Here is a 20665-nt window from a genome sequence, read left to right as displayed (position 1 = left end):
TTTTCCTAGTGGGTATGTCAACAATGAATATTAGATTGAGGAAATCAAAGGAAAATAGGAAAGGTGGCAAAAAAAATCACAGAAGATTTACAGTGAATCCCAACTGAGAAACCTGAGAGAGGAAAACCACTGCTGTTCATCTGACCTGGAATAAATGTTACAAGGCTGCCACCATATGGCAGTCAGCCTTTTTATTTCTATAGATTTCATCAGAAAATATGAATTCTGACAAGGTTTCTTTCTTCTCTCCTGGAATCAGTGGTAAAAATAGCAGAACCTTCACACTTTCAATAGTAAAATCCTGACTTTTCCTAACCTGTGCCTTGTGAAATCATATTTGGTCTCACAAAACATGGGTAAATCTTTACCAATCAAGCTGGTAACATATATTTTAAAGCAAATGAAGTAACTGTACAAATCATATTATACATATATATTTATACATGCATATATATAGAAACATATGATTAATTGTATATTTAATGCATAGATAACTATATACATATGTATAAAATCTAAATAATCTAAGTTTGTTACGTGTTAGAAGAAAATGTTCCTACAGTTCCATGTATGAAAACTATATCATATACCTACCCTACAAAAAAATCTTACCTTCTCATCAGGTGTAGGGGAGAACTCTTTTTCTTCCAGGGGATGCCTTGAATAGTCATAAGGATAGGTCACAACCAGCTCACCCCCATGGAGACTGGCAGAGAGCACGAAGGGGATAGACCTCAACCACTTCATGACTGCTTTAGTCTCAGGTGCTACCTGAAATCCAGGAGGAAAGAAAAGAAAAGAAAAAAAAAAAAAAAAAAGTCACGACTGATCATTCAGCTCTGATTATGAGCAGGATGAAGCCCAGTAGCCCAGTGGAGAAGGGAGGAAGGGAGTGTATTAGGAAGAAGAAAGATGTGTCTCTTCGGCTCTTCCATCCCAAATGTTAATGGGGAAAGAGAAGCAGTTTGCTCCAGGGAACAGACGAGACATACTGTTCCTACCTCCCCATAAGCCAGAGGCAATCACTTTGGAAAAGATGAGAAAAAAAACGTATAAACTTTGATGGAAGAATAACTTTATTATTATTATTATTATTATTATTGTGACATTTTCAGCAGTTTAAAGTGATGACAGACTTATGTTAGACCTGAAAAACCATGGTGGTATACCATTATTTGCAAGCCAGACCCCTTTTCTAATTTTGTTTCTGAATCAGCAGGATTGACATTGGATGGATAAAATGGGACATGGAGATCAATTTGTAATGCTCAGCACTTGTTGGAAAAGCATTGTCTCATTTACCATCCTTTGGTCCAGGTTCATCAGCAAATAAATGAAAACTAATGGATATCAAGCACAGCAACAGTTGCAGTTTACTCGCAGGGAACTGCTGCAAATAGGTCACAAAATTTGTCTTTCTGGCTGCCTGTGCTCAGTCACAGCTGCCATGGAGTGGGGACGGGACCCCGGCGGCACTGGGGCGCCCAACTTGCCCATCTTGCTTGGCTCCTAGGACGGATTTCCCGGACCTGCTCCGGAGTCAGATAATTCTAAGGGGTAACAGTGTCATCTGGTGGCCGGCCCCTGCAAGCCCGCAGGCCAGTGCCCTTGGAGGAGGTGAGGCTCTTTGTCACTTGGGAAGATAGCGGGGAAAAAGAGTGTTGCCAATCCAGACTCTGCTTTGCACAAGTGAGGACAGGCAGGTTTAAATGAGTAAATAAATAAACAAGCAAGGTTTGTTATGGTGCATTTACTTCAGCGTTTCTATAGGGCTGCTAGCAATGCACATCACCCTTTGCTTTCATTCCAGCTATCATTAGGAAATCTGTCAGACAGGATCCTCACATGCCTAACAACTAGTGCCAGTGAATCAAGTGTCTCTAAAGTTTGTGCCATGTACTCCAAACAACAACAGGCCTGGAAAGGCAAGCAAACAAAACCTAAAGAGCTAAAGATTAGGGCTACAACAGCAGCAATTCCTGTTTTCTTTGGATCAGTCCCTCTTCTGCTCCACAGGCAGATCACAGTTTTGGGGACACAATGGGTAGCACAAACTTAGGAGCAGAGCAGAAACACCACTGTGAAGCAATGGCGCATCACTAATGTGCTCCCCATATGAGTTAGAAAGCAAAGGATCTCAGGGAAAAGCCATGTCTAAATGCAGTTTTACACATATTGGTGTAATTATAGCCACACTAGTAAATCACACCTTTCTATAGCCATTTACTTTATTCAGCCATTCATAGCTCCATGTTCATCTGCACATGATTTGGGTGCATTAGCTGTGCTATTTGACAAGGCTGTACCTTGTATTGGAAGTAATAGGAACCTGAGGTACACTGCTCAAGGTAAATCATTAAGAAATGAGTAGCTTGTGGTCAGCATATGTACACAAGCCAGGTTGTACAACTTGTCCTCAGGCAAATCAGACCAGATCCATTTTATCTATCAGCCTCATAGCAGCCTCTGAATCTGTGTGTCACAACCCTTTCAACCTTGGTACTATAAAGAGGCAATTTAAATTTGAGATGAGATGTAACAACCAACTGAGGAACACAGAGAATTTGGTTGGGCTCATAACTACACTCTGCATGTCAGAACCCTAAAACTAAGGCATTTTGTATAATTGTGAAGATTAGACACAGAGTTTCCAGGAAGGGCATAACCTGAAAAACATTTTGAAAAGTCAGATAAAAGGCACTCCAAAAGGAAACGGTAATCCTCTGCAGTTTTTTAAGTCCTGCACACCTACCTGAACATCAGACGTGGAAGAAGGACACAGCCCACCAGGCTTCATGACAATGAACTTGGCAGTGTCTCAAAAATGCTACCTGCTGAGTTCAAAGTATTGTACAATGCCTTGAGATAGTCCAATAATAATCTTCATCGTGAGGGAATATATGACTGAACCAGCCACTCCCACATGAACCCTGAAAGCACTGTGCTTATCCTTTGAGTCCATCTCTTCTGAAGAGCAAAAGACCCCAGATGGCTTGTGAGGGGTTGTGAGCAGCACCGCCTTCGCTTTTGGTTCTGTGTGGGGGCTTGTGGGGTGGTTGAGAGCTGGCTCTGTGCCCATGTTCTCCCAGCCCCACAGCACCAAGGATCTCCCAGAGGAAGCTGCCCCAAAATCTCAGTGGCTCCTTGCCCCACCTGCAGCAGCCTGGCCAGAGAGGGCATGCTTGAAGCCAGAAAGAGATGTGCTTTCAGACAGTGCTCTCAGGTCTCAGTAAGAGTTTTTTAAACTGTTTCTGCAACTCAGTGGGCAAGGGTAAAATAAAAAGTTTGACTCAAAGAGTTCCAACATTCAGTCCCTCCCCCTGATTAACCAACTTGCTTGCTAGGTACTTGCGTAAGCTGCAAGACACTGCTGTGTCACAGAGCCAACGACTTGTTGAAGCAAATGTTGTGGAAAAACAGTAATATCAATGCCACTATTTTTATCCTAACAGCATTTCAGTGACTTTGTGTACCGTGATTAAGGTTTTGAAATGTGCACGTCCCTTTTTTATCTTGGTTCAGATCCATCAGATGATGTCAGATTCTATCTGTGTCACTCTGGCCTTTGACAATTCATAAACTTTTATTTTATTGTGGTTTCTGTGTTTTTTTTTTTCTTTTTTCTTTTTTCCTTTTCACCAGGGTTCTTGCTTCTCAGTCAGAGGAGATCAGTCTTAAGGTATCCATCTCACAAGAACAATTTGGAACATAATTAGAAAACAGCTAGATTATTTGGGCATGAGTACAGTGAATGGTCACTACCCTTTTTAAACCTGAATCTCATTTATGACAATTATAGTGCAATTAGTTACTGTCTCCATGGCTTTCAGAGATTTATTTTCTCCCTTTTATAAACAGCCAGACTCATTTTTCTAAACACTGTTCCAGCCTCCACTGGCACAAACCTCCAAATCCCGAGTCAAGCCAATTTAACTGAACTCATCTCACATGAAGCCTGAAGTCTCTCAGTCCTAGCTCTCAGACCAGTTATTACAATAATTCATAATAGCAGGGAACAAAAAACACTGTACAACAAGGATTATGGAGAGGTCAGACCTCTCCTGACTTTATGGGATTGGCTAAGACCTCACTCTCCATTTTCTAATCTTTATACAATGCCCTGCAATACACAGATAATTACTTTAATAAGGCAGGTAATAAACACTATCAAGTAAATGAAAGCTGAGAGCCTGCTGTTGAAATGCACAATCTAATGCTTTTGCATGCACAAAGCCAACTTCTGTAAGAGACATGGGTTTGTCTGCCTGAAGGTGAAGCTTCTTATGAGAGATCTTCTTATGTTCCTCATCCAACTTGCCTTGAATACCTCCAGGGATGGGGCATCCACAGCCTCTCTGGGCAACCTGTTCCAGGGCCTCACCAGCCTCTGAGTGAAGAACTCAGAGGAGAGAACAGGGAAGGCAGAGCTATGAAATCGAAAGAGTTATGGGGGCTCTGGGCTGCACAAAATGGGACAAGCTCACAGCTTACACCAGGCACTGGCTCAAAGAGGGGTAAAGGAAACCTTTATCATTCCTTGGTAGTTCTTGGGCCTTCAACTCTGCAACACTGGTTGCAGTGAGAAAGCCTATGGCTGGAGGGAGGTCTCCATCCCTTCCTTCATACCTCAAAGTCTTCTGCCCAGCCGCTACATCCAAACTTAAATGGCAAAAGCAGGACACCTCTATGGAAAAGCAAATGCATTTTCAATTACTTTTCCAGTTGTGCTAGGCACTTCTGTATCTTGTCTGCACATACCTCAGGGGAGAGTACAGCCCATGAAAGAGCTCCCACGAAACTGGCACTCTCATTACTGATTCTGCAAAGGGCCATTCAAAGAAGGGACTTAGTCTGGTAAGATGTTACAGACACAGTTTGACTCATCATCTATATCTTTATGTGCAGGCATAAAGGTAGTACTTGATGGCTGAGCCACACAAATATTGGCAAGAACTGAAATTAGTGGCAGCAAGTTCATAGAACTGTAGAATCATAGAACCTTTAAGGTTGGAAAAGACTTCCAAGATCATCTGGTCCAACCACTCCTCTACCACCCATATAACATGGGGTTTAGAACAGCCCTTAGATGAGATCCCCTGCAGCACGCTAGAGAGTTGCAATATGGTCTCTCAAATCTACTACCACTGAATACAGCTACCGAAACAGTTGTTCCCTACAGGAACCCTGGACATCACACAACATAAAGCTTAGTGACAATAAGAATGACGTCCTGCAGTGCTGCCTCCATCCTGCTCCCTGAGACTGGAGGTGGCAGTGATTCACCCTTCCAAAACCATTGCAAACCAACCGGATTTTTCCATTGCCCCAGATGTTTATTGCCATTTATAACCATTGTTTTTGTGGAAATTTCATGCCACATGACTTCACATGAAGTCTTTTTATGGTTTCCAAGGCAGAAACCACTATTGCATCAAACCTGTGCAGAACTTAATGAAATGAGACCCAAGTCCCCAAAAAACGCCTTTCAATGTTTAAATAATTAAAATTGAATCATTACACACTTCTGGCTCCTCCTGTTATTATTCTTAATTTAAAATAGCAGAATCCAGATTATCAACAAATTTTCCCAGTGATTTGTGACGCCTCTTTGGCCAGACATATACCAGGTTATTTTATGTCAATTCTTAGTCTGTCCAGTTTAGTCCTACATATAAAATGTTATTAAGAGAGAATAACTTCAAACCAAAAAAATCTCAAAATCTTAATTTCTGAACTGTTCTGTAGTAAATGTGATTTATAAAATTTATAATTCATACCTTACCCCACCAATAGGATTGTGGAATGGGAATGTGGTCCAGGCGTGCCCCACGAATTCCAGCTCTCCTGTAAGCCTCTGATGTCAGATCAGGGAAATTTCTGTTCAGGTCCAAGTTCTGAGCTGTCTGTCGGCCAATGACCCATCCATTGTAACCTGCTCCCTAATGTGGAATACAGAAACAAGTTCAGTATAACTTCTTTTCTCAAAATGTCACTTTGTGGAAAAAGTGTTTAAAATGTCATTTTATAATCAGCAAGTTTTAAACGACAAGCTAGAAATGTCTGTAAAGTTAAATAAATCATTTTTTTATCCCCATGATCACACTTACTAGTATACAGGAATCATTTCACTCACCAGTGATTTGACTCATGAGAGGAACACAGCAGTTTCTTACTCAACTCAGAGCAGCATGCAGGGTGGGTTAGAGAAGAAAAGTGGGAAAAAAATAAAATACAGCTCTCACTCCAAGAAAAGATCAGGCAGAACATAAAACCCCAAATATCATTCTAATAGATAGAGTTCACCACACAAGAAGCTCAGAAAAAAGTCCTATTTTCATGTTAATGATGTTAATGATAGAAGTGAGAAGAAAAGAAGAGGAATGGCAGATAACATATAATAAAAGTGCTGCTCTTGTATGTCTCCTTCAGACACCATCTGATCTCTGAAAACTGCCATCCTTATGAAAACTCAATAGTACAGGAAATATTCCCATTTTATTACACCTGCTTTTCTACAAGAGGAAGAATATCTATTCCACAGTATTAAATCGCATTTCCTTGCAAATTAATTTAAAAGTCATTAAAATGAGTCAGTGGGCATCCTGTTCTAGAGCTGATAGCAGAGAGTGCTAAATGTGTGAAAAAGTAGCACAGTCATTCCCACGTCAATGCATGCAGGGAGCAGAAATGACAAACATAGCTCTGGTTGATTTCTAGGTCGGTTCACATTGTCTTCAGAAAGCAACCTACCACCAAAGCAGCCTGGGAGCCTAGCTGCTGGTTATTAACACTCCCTCCCATACATGATGCTTCACTCCCAGTTTCTCATTTCCAAAAGGGAATTTTATAAATAGGAAACACTGAACTTTTCTTTATAAAAAGTCTTTTACCTCTTCTGCAGCCAGTTCATATCCATCCGGATTGAGTGAAGGCAGGAGATGAATTCTGGTGTTATTAATCAAAGTCTGGATGCGAGGATTCCCAAGAAGATATTCCGAACATAGATACTGTGCAAGGTATATCAGCAGCTCTTTCCCCACAACTTCATTTCCATGCATATTGCCAATGTACTTAAATTCTGGCTTGACTGTGGAATATAAAGTAATGAGATGTGTTAATTTGATTATGTCTGGATGGCTTCCAAAAGCCGAGTAACACAGACAGATTACTGATGAAAGTTTTATTTACACTAATATAATGCATACACTGCTGTAAGCAGTACACCAGTTCCAGATGAATTTCACTTCATTACAAGTCAGTTCAGCAACAATTTGAAAAGCTTTCTGGATGTGTGAAATAAATAAATAAATAGATAAATAAATAAATAAATACCTTCAGGATCCCAAACCTCAAGTGGTAATCATTGCTCTAAGCTTTTGCTGGACTCATCATTAATTGCGAAGAGAAAATGCTGCAAACAGAAATGTCAAGCTGGTTGGGAAGGAACAAAACACACTCCTGGCACTCTCTCTTACCTTGGGCAGCTTCAATGCCTTGTATTGTCACACATCCTAGAAATGACCTGCAGATGTGTAATATATTACCCATTTATTTGGAACAGAAATTAGGTCATGCATAAAAAGTGGCTTTTAGGCTAAATAGGCTTGGAATAAGACTATTAGAAACATAGCCTCATGATTTCCTGCAGTTATTCTCTCAGTTTCCATCGTTCCTTAGAGACTAATGGAGAGTGGAAAATAGATGCCCTTTGGAGACACCCTTTCTTGTCTAGCCCTTCATCTTTATCTCTGATTCTGGCCACCCTCCCTCACTAGACCCAGGAGGGGGGCTGGCACAAAGCTATTATGCCAGCTAACTCAGTCTTGCAAAATCTCAGCTGTCCTGAGCAGCATGAAGTGATAGATTTAGAAGGAAATGTTAGGTAATGTGTTAAACTACCATCTTTTATCATGCCATACCACAGTTTTAATTTAAAAGCCTGATTCACAGGCTTTGTGTTATCCTGGCAAATGGAGTATTAACTAGAAAAGACACCTGAAACTTCTATTCTTTACACAAGAGAGGAAGGACAATAGACCAGGAGATAGGAGTTTAGATCTTTTCTCTGTTAAAGACATCTGGGATCTTGGTCAGGTTCAAAGGCACCTCAAAATATATCTACACTATGTAAGGCAGCATGGGAGAGAGTAAAGAGAGCTAACACCAGGCTCAGCTGCCCTCTCTGCCTCCCCAGTGGCATAGCATACAGAGGACACAGAAGCTTTACCTCAGGTAATAAGCTTAAAATATATTAAGTCAGATGTAGTTCAGTTCTGCTACGCTGCTGAGGCTACTTTGACGTTGGAGCTAGTTTGATGAGAAGAAGCCAGAGGCTCTTGCTGTATAGCAGTGGCCGCAGCAGTCCATCCAGATTTAGTCAGATGTTGTATTTGAGCTGGGATCTGGTAACCGGAAAAAAACACCTAATACCCCCCAAGAAAATGATCTACATTTTTGAAAGATTCCATACGTTTTAAAATCTAATCTCTACTGTCTCAATGATGAATCTACAAAATCAGAGAATGAGAATGAGAGTATTCCTCTTTGCAGAAAAGTTGCAAGAAATCATATTGTAAAGGTACTCAGGTGCTGTGATAACAAATTCCTGATATTGTTCATCTCTATACTGACAGGTATAACACTGTCCAGAAGTTCTGTCCAGAGGATTGTTTTCTGTGCTGAATTGCCTTTATTTATTTATTTATTTATTTATTTCAACATCCTATTGCACCTGAGGCTTTTCTTGCAAGTTCTAATTTTTTTTTACGATGTGAAGGATTACATTTAGACTGGAAACAGGCATGAGTTTCAGGAAGTATGTAGGGTTTGATGGAAAGACCAAAAGGTGACTGGGGAAGTGGTAAATGATGGAGAGGGCAGGTCAGAAGCCAAGAGATCTTTAAGCTTCTTTATAAGATGGGCACAAATAAATAATAGTCATACCACTGCACCCACAGATATGATCACACATCTAGGGACAAGGAATGTCAACCCTGGTCATAAAGTTCATAAAGTTAGGACATTGCAACTGTGCAGTAATTGCTGCAATGATTCATTAGTCATCACAGTGACTCAGGAACACAATGGATGACAAATGTTTTTGAGTCAACCCTTTTTACAGTTTAAGTGATATCCTGTTCAAAGAACCTGTTTTCACTCAGATGGATAATCTCCTGGATTTCCCTCAAGCAATGCAATCAACAATGATATAACTCACGTAGTTCATGATGTCCAGGCTTGGTTGAAAACTCAATCACAAAAAGGTCCTTTCCTTCAAAACTGCGACCTATGCTGTAAGTTGTTGCAATGTGGGAGCATCTAGAAGCAGTCTTCTTCAATGTGCTCACCATTTGGGCATATGAATGGTGTTTGAACTGAATAAAAGTTGCTGGCAAGTCTGAAGGCAAATCTTCTTCAACTTCAACTTCTCCTGCAAAGAGAAATTGTAAATCAGTGTTTAAAAACAGAGGATTTTATGAATGCCTATACTTTTCCAAAAAATGTATTTTTCAGTAGTAGAATTTTAGAAAATACATCTGCAGTCAAAATCTTAAATCTATGTAGAACATCCTACGCTGTTATTTTGGCATATTTTGCTTGAAAAAAAAAAAAAAAAAAAAAAAAAAAAAAATCCTGATGCATATGTACACTGACATATTTTGCACAATCTCTAGTTATAATTTGCTCTTTGGAGTGTTTAGCACATTTTAGTGACAAATTTACAGATTTTTTCCTTTGAATCTGGTGGATCAAATTCATTTCTGATGTGATTCAAAATGTCATGAGTTATTTGGATCTTCTTCATCTAAACAAAAATCTGTGACAATCACCAATGAGATAATTTTAATGAGCTTGTCAAGTAGTCATGAATTTATGAGTGCATTAAAGTTTCAGTTTTTAAACAAAGTATTTCAAATATATAGGCAGCTGTCAAAACTGCTGTCACAGAGGGCAGGGTTTACCTAAATGCAATACAGCAGTCCAGACTTCTAGTGCTGAGCTGTCAATCTTGATCTTTGTATATAAGAGAGAGAAACTGAAGCTTCTTGAGCACAATTTACTTAATTGTTTAAAATAAGTGGGACAAAATGAATCACACCTTACAGGTGTTTATAAAGATGGCAGCCTCAGAGGTTTTGTGCTGTAGACATGTCAACCTTGGTGAGATGATGTTAAGATGTGTCAGCAGAGCTCCCCTCCTTCCTTACCTCTCAGCTTTGCCAGTGGGTCAAAACATCCTTCTTCTTCCCCAGCAAAAAAGCGATCACAGTCTAAGAAGTAGGGCCAAGCCATGTCTATTGCATCAAAAGCAGGGAGGCAATTTTTTTTCAGGCTTTCACAGACATGCCTGCAGGGCTTTATAACTTTGTCCTTTTCGCACTGTGGGGCCAGAACCGAGCACCCCAGGAGCCTCAGATCTGGATTGCATTCTCCCTGCAGCAAGTTGTGCAGCACACTTATGAGAATGTACTCGGAGCTGTACTCAATCACTTCTCGAGACTTCTGATCCAGGAAATTAGGATACATTGTTTGAGTATAGGCAACATCAGTACAAGAACTTAAAGAGATGTCCACGCATTTTGCTACGAAAAGGAGGTAAACATATGAAAAATGACTTGCTTCATCAACACTGAATAGTTCAATGACAAAGTAACAACACATTTAATGAGCTTTTAAAATCATTATTATTCACAGGTAGACTGGAGGCAGTTTGCAATTCACTCAAATGAATTTGACGTTTAACACCACTTGTAGAAAAAATGATGGAAAATATGCTTAGTCCAGAGATTGATTGTGAACAATTTGATGCAAGTAGATGTCATTCAGAATTCAAATGGCATCTGATAATTTGCTGGTGCATCAGGGTTGTCTGATCAATAACCACATCTCTTAAGATAAGATTTATTTTGATAATTTAATACCTAATCACCAATGAAAGGGCAAATCCTTGGCCAGAAAACACTGGAGTACCTGGCCCACATGGGATTTAATTAAAAAAGTAGATTGGAAAACAACAAAATTAACAAATCCCGGTTTCCAAATGAAAGGTTATCTTATACTCAATTAAATATTATCATATTTAAATTAACAGTACATAATGAGTTTATAAAATATCCAAGAATCCATAAAAGAAAAAAATCCCTTTTGGAGATGTGAATTTTCTGGTGTCCAATATGGTGAAAACTCGGATTTCTGAAAAAAAAAAAAAAAAAGAAAAAAAAAGTATATTTATGAAATCAGTCTCTCCCCTGTTCTTACCTTTGAGTATGGATTCACCAATAACTTGTGAGATCACATAGATTTTTTCTTTAGTGGTGAAGGCATTAGTAAGATATCTTTCTTCTTTGTTTGCTTGGCCACATAACATCTGTGAGTTGAATATCTCTGAAACTTCAGCCCCTCTGTGAAGTTTGATTGACATTGCCCAAAGCATTCCAAAGTCATTCTGGGTATTAACTCAGACATTCAGGCCCATAAATGTGATTACATTTATATTCTCATAAATCTAATATACTTTTAAAAATCAGGTTAAAGGGTGTTAGGAAGCAAAAATGCTCTTAATATTTACAGACAACTCAGAGGTAAAAAGGAAGTAATAGATGTCTCATAAAATTACTGGATATTACAGTAGTGGGCCTGTGTTTCAGCTTCCTTCCTTTGCTAATGTCTCCGGCTTGTAAAAAATGATACCACTGTCATAACAGCAAAATCCTCCCCAGCGTGAGAGAGATCATCTGTCTCAGAGCTAGACCTACTACATCATCAACATCAGAAATCTTGTCAGAAAATAATGAAAAAATACTTAAGGTTTTGAGATTTTCCAAGGAGAACAAGAAAAGTCACATCATACCTTTCTGTAGAGTTTGGCATTGACCTGCAAATAAAGAAAAAAAAAAAAAATAGCATTATGGAACAGCAGCATCCATGGCACCTCATGTTAGGAGTTGCCCAGTCCTACTGGGGCTGCTGGAGCTCCACGTACACACACATATACACACAAACACACACATGATCCCCCAATAGCTAGGCTCAGTCTATCCACTAGCTGGCCCCTGGATGCACTGGTGAACCAGTTGGCTCAAGCATTGACACTCACACTGGTCTCTCTGGTAGCTGGCCCAGACTTAGGGCCTCACTACTAGCCAAGACCCAGGCTCCATGGTCTCCTCTCTAGCTAGCTTGGACCTCCTGGTCCCTCAGTTGCCAACTTTAAGACCCTCCAGTGTCCCCGGTATCCATCCCAGGATCACAGTTACTCACATACCTCTTGTCCTGTTGTTCTGCTAATCCAGCTTGATATTTACTAGTTATTATACACACTGACATACACACAAAATACACACACACTCTGGTCCCTCCAGTTGCTGCACACCAGGCACAGGAGGCACTCTGACCAGTGGTCCCAGGCCTGCTGCTGGCAAGAGGAGCCCCATTCACCCACCACCATGCAGAAAAGAGAGACCCTCATCCAGGCAAAGACTTAGAAATGTAGTTTAATAAAAAGACAGGACATACTGCAGTGATCAGGCACAGAGCACGGCCACACAAGCTCACTGACCAGCTGGTCTTTGGCTCATTTTTAAATAGGAGGACTTGATAATATATATATAAAATGTAGTTGTATAAGAAATGTGGCTTATGTTTGAAATAGGCATTGTGCTGTGCAACCCTGACATTTCTAGACATATTTACAAACTATAAGTTATGTGCCTAGGAAATTTCACTCATGGAAATTCAGGAACATGGTTTAGTCCAAAAGACCACAGGAGTCCACTTGTATGTATCAAGATACTTTACATATTTTCACCTAAAAAATCCATTGGTTCCACATAATGTGTGTGTAAATTTCTCGTAAAGAAATTAAGCCTCTGTTGGATGTGAGGGGACATATTTCTTCCCCATACTACTTCATCCTCACTCTAGAAACTGTATTTTATAATCCATTTAATAACATATTGAAACTAATTATTTGCCTTCCCAACTACTCTGACAGGAAAGCTTTTCCAAAAGCTCACTCATCTAATGGCTAGAAATTGCCTTTTAATTTTCTGCCTAAAAGTATTCATGGTCAGTTTATATCCATGTGTTGTTGTGCCAGAATTGTCCTTCGGCCTAAATAGCTCTCTGCAATCCCTGGTGTATGCCATTTCCATGTGTCTATGGAGAGCAGTCAGATCCCCTTAGCCTTCTATTTACTAGGTCACATAAACCAAGCTCTTCTGACTTTGAGGAACTTGATTTGATGACCCAGGAGAGTCTTCTTTTGCTCATGTAGCCAACAATTCTATATTACCCTTCTCTGATTCTTGAAACAAAAATACTGCTACTAAAGTTGTTTTCATCAGTGCCTCATAGGAGCTAAGCCATTATGTTTAAGCTTTTTAAACATTGAAGGGCCTTGTGATATATTGGGGAATCTAGCTATGTTGCTCTTTCTTCTAACTCTCACTGAGAGTACAGGCATCTAGCTCTTTGCTCTGTGAATTGAACATTTGTCCTCACAAGACCATTTAAAAAAAAATTTTCTATTTCCCTACCAAGGAAAGTTTAAATTTCTCCTTCCAGCATATTTGTTTAAATGTAATAATCTGCATATGTGTTGCTAATCAGTTGATCATTTTTTAGCCAAAATAAAATCATTATAATGAGAAGAAAATTAAGCCTGGAATTTTATCTTGGGGGCAGATATTTAATTGGAAATGAGTCTGGTTCTATATTATGAATTGTCATTGATCCACATTATCTCATAAAAGAAACGAAGGATAACACCTAGCAAAAACAACCTATCTCCAACACCAGCAAGTTCTGTAATCAGCAAGCTGAAAAAAAATAAAAATAAATAATTAAATAATAATTAAAAAAATGTTATAGCTATAAAAAACTCCTTTTCTGGACTGTTTCATTATGCTAATATTAATAAACAATACCTGGTTCTTTAGAAGTGCCTTCTATCATAGGATTTGAGTATGTTTCCCTTACTTTGGAATGATCCTTCAGTGAGTTACCTACTAAGGTAAAGGCATTTGTAAAACAGCCTCAGCTCATCCAGATCCTCTATGTAGTCATACACCTGGGGATAATCAAATGAGACAATTTTGTGCAGTGTTAGTTGGGAAGGAGAAAGGAGTGATCCCTTCTTAGTGCGAGCTCCAGGTATTATCCCTGTTTATCAAATTAGATGTCACTTCCTCCTGGAATCTGGTTAGTTTATATCCTAATGCCATGACACCTGAAGCTACTTATGGGGCCTTGGACACAAGTCTGGAGTCAGCCAAATGTTGCACAGAGGGGAAAATTTGGTGTGGATGGGATCAGCTGAAGTTCAGCCAGGTCCCAGTAAAAAGAGTGATGTTATCTCTGGTTATAACCAGAGTCATTAGCAATTAGCACCCTTCATTACATTGAAGGGTAGCTAAGAAATGACTGTAGCTACCCCTATTGTAGCTACTCCTATGTTAGACTGGAAGGTTGTGTGCTGTGAGTGCAGTTCTTCATGGGTTCATCTGGGGAGTATGAATGGTCTTTCTGCATGCCTTCATGTTTTCTCACAGATAAGATCCATTTCCCCTTTGCCATCTCTGTGACCCACTACAAATGTCCTTTTTGTTTGTCTCATTGACATATAAGGATCAAATAATGAAACTGAGGCATACACAGTTTTCCATACCGCTTATTGTGCAGGAGTGCTATACCCATCAGTTAGTTTGACACGTGGCACAAACCTATTTTCAATGGTGTCCCAGTATTTTGCTTATTCAGCTGGAGCAGAAAGGTATTCTGGCAACAAGCTGGAACAAGCAGAGTGAACCAAAGGGCAAATGCAGCAGGCAGGGTCTGGGCATGGTGCTGCTGCTTCCCCCTGCTCTGGCTCTCCAGCAGCAGTCTGACTGCTTTTAGCAGATGCTTTTTTTTTCTGCCCAGCTGGCCAGAAGGAAAAGTGCTAGGAAGCAATGGATAGCTGATGGAAGAGACATGAAACTTTGCTAAGTCATATCCTGTAGCTGGGTTCACAAGAGGTCTGGATCAATTTGTGAGCAGGAAAATAAGTTAATACAGGAGAGACAGACAGGTCTTGTTCCAGATTTTCTGCCACCTAGTTTCTACATTTCGTAGTTTTTATCATATTTATTAGGAGAGGCAATCTATAAAGAAATATGGGTATTATCCATTAGCAAAGACATTCCTTTAAGACCATAAATTTATTTTGCAGGTGAGAAACACAGATCTACATAAAAAGATACTTTTCCTATGGCAACTGAAGTTGTTCATCTCAGGATGTGATAAGCAGGGGTAACCTTTCAATAAAGGATAAAGTTTTTTAGGATAAACCTATGTTTAGATTCTATGTTTTCAGCTACTTTTAGGCCTGGGATGTTTCTCACAAACTTGGAGCTACTGAGTCTCACTGACTGACTAGCAGAAAAACTGATGCCTTCCTCCTAGGTCCTAAACTTAGATTAAGCCCCACATATTTTCAGCATACCGTGCCTTTTTCTTCCTGTCTGCCTCTGCCAGAGACATCTATGCAGCTCCTGCCATCTCAGAGGCCAGCTCTGCCCAGCCTGTGGCACTCCTCTCCACCACAGCCCCATACAGGCTGCTATATAATCTATACATCAGCCATTTCTCTGTCACATAAACACTCACAAGTGAAGCAGTTTGAGCTTCCAGGTTATCAAGAGTTAATATACTTACAAGCAAGAGAGAAAAGGTCTGGCACAAAGCAAGCCTTGAATGTGTATGTGTGCTGATGTGGTGTTTGGACATTTCCTATGTTTCCTAATGCCAATGCTTGCATATGTTTGGGAGGGTGCGGCTCTGCAAGGGCCAAAGATAATTCTTCAGCGCCTGTACTTATACAAATAAGTGTGGATGCACGTAGCTGGGCCAGAGCCTCCCTGTGTATCTCTCAGAGGCCAGCCCCAGAGCTGTAGCTGCACACTCTCCTCCTGGAGCCCTGCATCCATGGGCTCTGGGTCCCTGGTCACAGAAATGACAAATTCCAATCCCTACTTTTCACAGCTTGCTTCAGCAATGCCAGCTAAGAGAGTTCAGCCTCCCTCTTTCTCTTTTTTGTAAGAACAACAAGCAGTGATATACAAAGAATTTCTCAGGCCTCCAGATTAACTTGGCAAGCTTCAGTTGCTGCTTCTTGTGTGCTTGAAAGAGCCTAAAGCTCTTCAATTCTTTGAGCAGAGGCTTCCCTGGGCTCAGAGGAAGAGAGTGCTACCTCCTCTCATAGTCCCATTTGCAGGCAGGTTGCTACAGAGAGACCTTTTTCTTCCTGACCTAGAACAGCCTTTCTAATTTTTTATGTTTACTTTTCTATTTAGCTTTTCCACCAGAGGTACAAAAACCCTTTCAGTAGCACAGCTTCTATTTAAGATTATGGATAAAGTCACTTACTGAAGAGGAGAAAAGCCATTTCAAGCTTTCTGAGCCTTCTCTATAATATACGCTTCTGGTTTTAATTTGCAAAAGCAAGCCTGAAAATCTACAATGCAGCACATACATATTTTACTGCCAAGCTTACATTTTTTCCCCTTGATGATTCAGCACTGAAAGCAGAAAGCTGCTGTGATTAACCCTAACCCAGACAATAGAGCTCAACAGCTACTTCCAGTGCCATGTCTTGGCTGGTTGCCTTTTCAAGAGCAACGCCAACAGGAGACTCATGTGCTTAAGGATAAGGAATAAGCCCAAGGGTCAATCTTAAATTCAAAATATCTAAATCATTCAGTAAGGCTTACACAATTGCATTGTTATGACTGACAGATTGAACAAGATTAGCTGATTTATCTTGTACAGACCAGTAACCCCCACCATGTTTCTGGTTTTCTTACATTATTTTAAAGTGGAAGACATATGTATTCATTTTAGCCTGTTTATAGTTAAAGCCTCTGCTTTTCCAAACAAAGTATTTCAATTTCTGATCCTGTTAGTATTGCTCTCTCTGTGGTTCTACATGGTTCATGGAGTCCATCTATGTTGTAACATTAAAGAGGCCAAACTTACCACCAGCCACAAGGTGTAAATACCAAGGGGCTGCATCATTTTGTACAACTTTGCAACAGCACCTGCAAGCAACAAACTACAGCTGGCCTCCAGAACTCACTCCTGGCTACAGCATGAGGACAAGAGCAAGAAACACTGTAGGTGTCAGAGGGTGGAGGAGGACTGGAGAACCAAGGGGACTAATAGCAGAGAAATGAAGCAGCTGAGTAACATCACCAGGGTCAAAACAGTCAACCAGAAAGCCCAGGAGAGAAAGCAGTTATATATCTAAGACACATATGCAGGGGCAGAAGCAGACAAGATCCCCAAAGATCCCCAGCCACAAAAAAAAAAAAAAAAAAAAAAAAAAAAAAAAAAGGATTTCCAGAAAAACTGGAAGAGATAGAAGAATAAAGCCATGTTATTAACTTTTTTTTTTTTTTTTTTTTTTTCTTCCTGGATACATCAGAGCCTTTGTGAGAAGAGGACTATATTCCTAATATTAATCTTCTACTCTGGCAATTACTATAACTGCCCCAGGAAAGTGATGCTTCTGCAAATGGGCAGTAAGTGGTTTGCAAGATGCCAACATGTGGGTGGTAATACAAACCTCTTTTCAATCCTTTTCCCTCACACAAAGAAGCCTGAAAGCACCTGAAAGAGATTAATGCCTAATCTGCCTTCACTTTGCAGAGAAAAATCACAGCAGGAAGAGACAAGCTGATGTTCATTAGTAATCACCCTTCTTTCTAATTGACCTGCACCTTGGCATTCAGTTAAGCATCCCTTTTTATTGAGGTGAAGGTGTTCCCACATTGATAACATTGCAGCCAGCTCCTCCAGGCTTGCCTCTATCACAGGGCTGTGGCTGAAGGTTTCCCACAGGTGATGGGAGCTCATGCAATCTGCAGACCTCAACCCCAAATCTGTGAAGCTGCTCACAGAGAGCTGCCACTTGGCAACAGCTCTAAGCCAATTTCAACAGTGGCCTGTAATTCTCTGCTGTCTCTGGTTATCCAGATGAAACTCAGATAGAGCTGCAGTTATAGGAACCTTAAACAAACTGAGGAAGATCACAGCTGCCTGTCTAGAAGACTGTCTTGGTGCCTTTAGCAATTGGATAATGGGATTTCCCGTGCCACCTCAGCTGTGTCTGTCTGGTAAGTGCTGTTCCAGGGAATCAAAATCCCCATACAAAACCCTATAAATGATTTTTTTTTTTTCATTTTCTTTTTTTTCCTCAGCTGAGATGTTTTCCCAGTTGTGGGGGGAAAACCTACCAGCTGAGAAACTAAAACACAAGAAGAAAACAACAACAGCAGAAACACCCAGCAGCTGCCAAATTGGCTGAGGCCATGCTGGGCTGCACATGTGATGGGACTGCCCTTGAACATGCATCTGTTCTGAACCATGAAAGCTGGCCATCACAGTGTCCGACTGAGAAGGAGAAAGAGGCTCAGATACCTTAAGGTTAAGGAGAAAGAAGGAGAAATCAGCTCAGATATGGGAGATGCTGGTGTTAAAACAGTTGTTAGAGTGAGAAGGTCAAAGAAGTCAGGAAATCTCTACAAATATCTTCTAAAGATCAAGCTTTTGTCAGGGTGACTGGAGAAAGGTGAAACCACCTATGAGGCTGGTAATAGGGAGCTGTGATACTTTTATAGTTTGTGATCGTATATAGTCTATTGTTCAGTTTCCACTCTCTAAGTGCCTTGACAGAAAGCTTACCTCAGAGTCTTACCTTTGAATAAATTAAATGCTGTTGAATGCCACAGGCTTGCATCCAATAAGTTGAGGTTTTTATCTTGGGTTCCACAATCTTTCCAAAACATTTGCCAAAATATCATTCTGCCCTCTTTAAGCAGTCTATACAGCTCCCTAGCATAGCCCTATCTTTTCATTAGTTTAGATGTGTGAGATTGTAATTAACATCATGCTTGGCTCTGCTGCAAGTAGTTGAGTTTTGGTTGAATGTGGTATTTTTAGTGTTACAAAAGATTGCTAGTTACTTCAACAGGCAGCTAAAATATTAATAACATTTGAATTTTAAAGCCCTGGCTTAGCTTTGTACTGTCTCCTAAATTGTTGTGTCCTCTGATAACCCTGTAAAACTGAAATAGTGCTAACTAAATCAATGGAGTTACAACAGGATAAACAAAGGGATTGAAATTTCAGGGTTTGAAATTGCAATGGACAGACCAACCCTGAATCATTAAACTCCATTGACATGTGACTGCTGCATCCAAGTGAGATGGTCTCTGTCCAAATGAGATCCAGCAGTCACAAGAAGGGGCAGGAGCCCTATAGACAGACAAGGACACTGCCCACCAGCCTCAAGCATCATATTCACAAAAAGCTGACTTCCTGATACATCTGCATGATCAGCACCTCCTTGCATAGTGATACCCACAACACTTATCCAATATTTGGTCCTGGTTCGATGAGGGGACAGCTCTCAAATGGCCTGGACGGCTCTTAAGGGAGCATGGTGGTTGTTAGCCCTGGATAACCCAAAACTAGCTGTATGGCAGGAAAGATGATGTCAAGAAATGTTAAAGGGGATTAATGATTAGTGCTATGGAGTCTTTCTAACAGCCTAGCTGTGTCTCACAGCACTAGATTTTTTTTTTTCCTCAGGTTTTTATTTCTGTGTGTTTATACACCCATACTTTAGAAACATCTAAGAAAGTATTCTGAAGAAAACTTCATCTTCAGGTTAAAATCATTCATAAACTTTTTCAACAGTAAAAAGATATACCCACATATTATTTTTTAATATAAGCTTACTTTCCACATGTAAGCAGTGGTTTCTGATCCCATTTCCCGTGTTAAATGTAGCCAAAGATCAGTGTTGCTGAAATATTAGTGTAAAAAAATACTAGAACCACTGGTGGAAATCCAAACAGCTCACATGACTTGATGATAAAATCCGGGTTTACGAGAGCTGGAATTTCTTGTCTTGTGAGCATGCATGATGTAGTTCTGCATTTTTTTTGTTCTTGTTTTGACAATACTTGGACACATCCATCTCAATGTGTCCAAGCAGGCGAGGCTCCCACAGCTTGGGCTTTCCCACACGGGTGTTGTGGCCACACTTCTGAACTGTTTCTGCCTGTGCCAAGAACAGTGGGGTAAGGGACCCAGGTGGCACCGCTAGCCGTGGGGTCAAGGAGCAGCACATGAGCAGCTGGAGAAGCTCTGTCTGTGTGAGGACACAGGCATGGTTTCAGCAGGGGGAGGAAAAAAAAAAAAAAAAAAAAAAAGAGAGAGAGAGAAATATGCACAGCAGCTGAACTAAAATGCTCAGGTCCCATGAAGCTGGGGCCAGCATGAAGCTCATGGAAGGCAATGACATTTCCCTTTGCCACTTTGCAATGAAGCAGGGCATACTATGGAGACTGGAACACTGGGGAGAAGAAAAGCATAGTGCCTGTACGTGAAGCTGCTTTTTCAGTTAGTCTGGCTTTCCAGAAGGTCTTACTACTGTAGCTTAGGGAGCCCCCTCCTATCCCCAGCGGTTAAACTCAGAGACCCTCAGGAGGAGGCCAAGAGCAGAGCAGTGGGAAACACCAGGGGGCTGGGAGAGGAGGTGGCACACAGGTGCCAAGCTGCCCTACCACCTCAGCAGCTCCGGTGAAAACCTCACAAGTGACTTCCAATGAGCTGTCCC

The 20665-nt window shown here is 40.5% G+C and overlaps 1 protein-coding gene across 1 annotated transcript in view; it reads right to left on the bottom strand.

The window, feature by feature from the left end:
* The window catches only part of CPZ (carboxypeptidase Z), a 33891-nt gene that overhangs the window by 10225 nt on the left and 3001 nt on the right, over positions 1–20665 (bottom strand). Inside the window, exons 2-7 of the mRNA XM_035326023.1 lie at positions 11852–11875; positions 10209–10583; positions 9218–9430; positions 6891–7087; positions 5778–5939; positions 613–771 (exon numbers count right to left, since the gene is read on the bottom strand). Of these exons, the coding sequence (XP_035181914.1) occupies positions 613–771; positions 5778–5939; positions 6891–7087; positions 9218–9430; positions 10209–10583; positions 11852–11875 (1130 nt within the window). The remainder of the gene's footprint in view (positions 1–612; positions 772–5777; positions 5940–6890; positions 7088–9217; positions 9431–10208; positions 10584–11851; positions 11876–20665) is intronic.

The sequence above is a fragment of the Oxyura jamaicensis genome, chromosome 4, assembly GCF_011077185.1.
Source record: "Oxyura jamaicensis isolate SHBP4307 breed ruddy duck chromosome 4, BPBGC_Ojam_1.0, whole genome shotgun sequence".
In the NCBI taxonomy this organism is placed as follows: domain Eukaryota; kingdom Metazoa; phylum Chordata; class Aves; order Anseriformes; family Anatidae; genus Oxyura; species Oxyura jamaicensis.
This window is presented reverse-complemented; position numbering and strand designations above follow the sequence as displayed.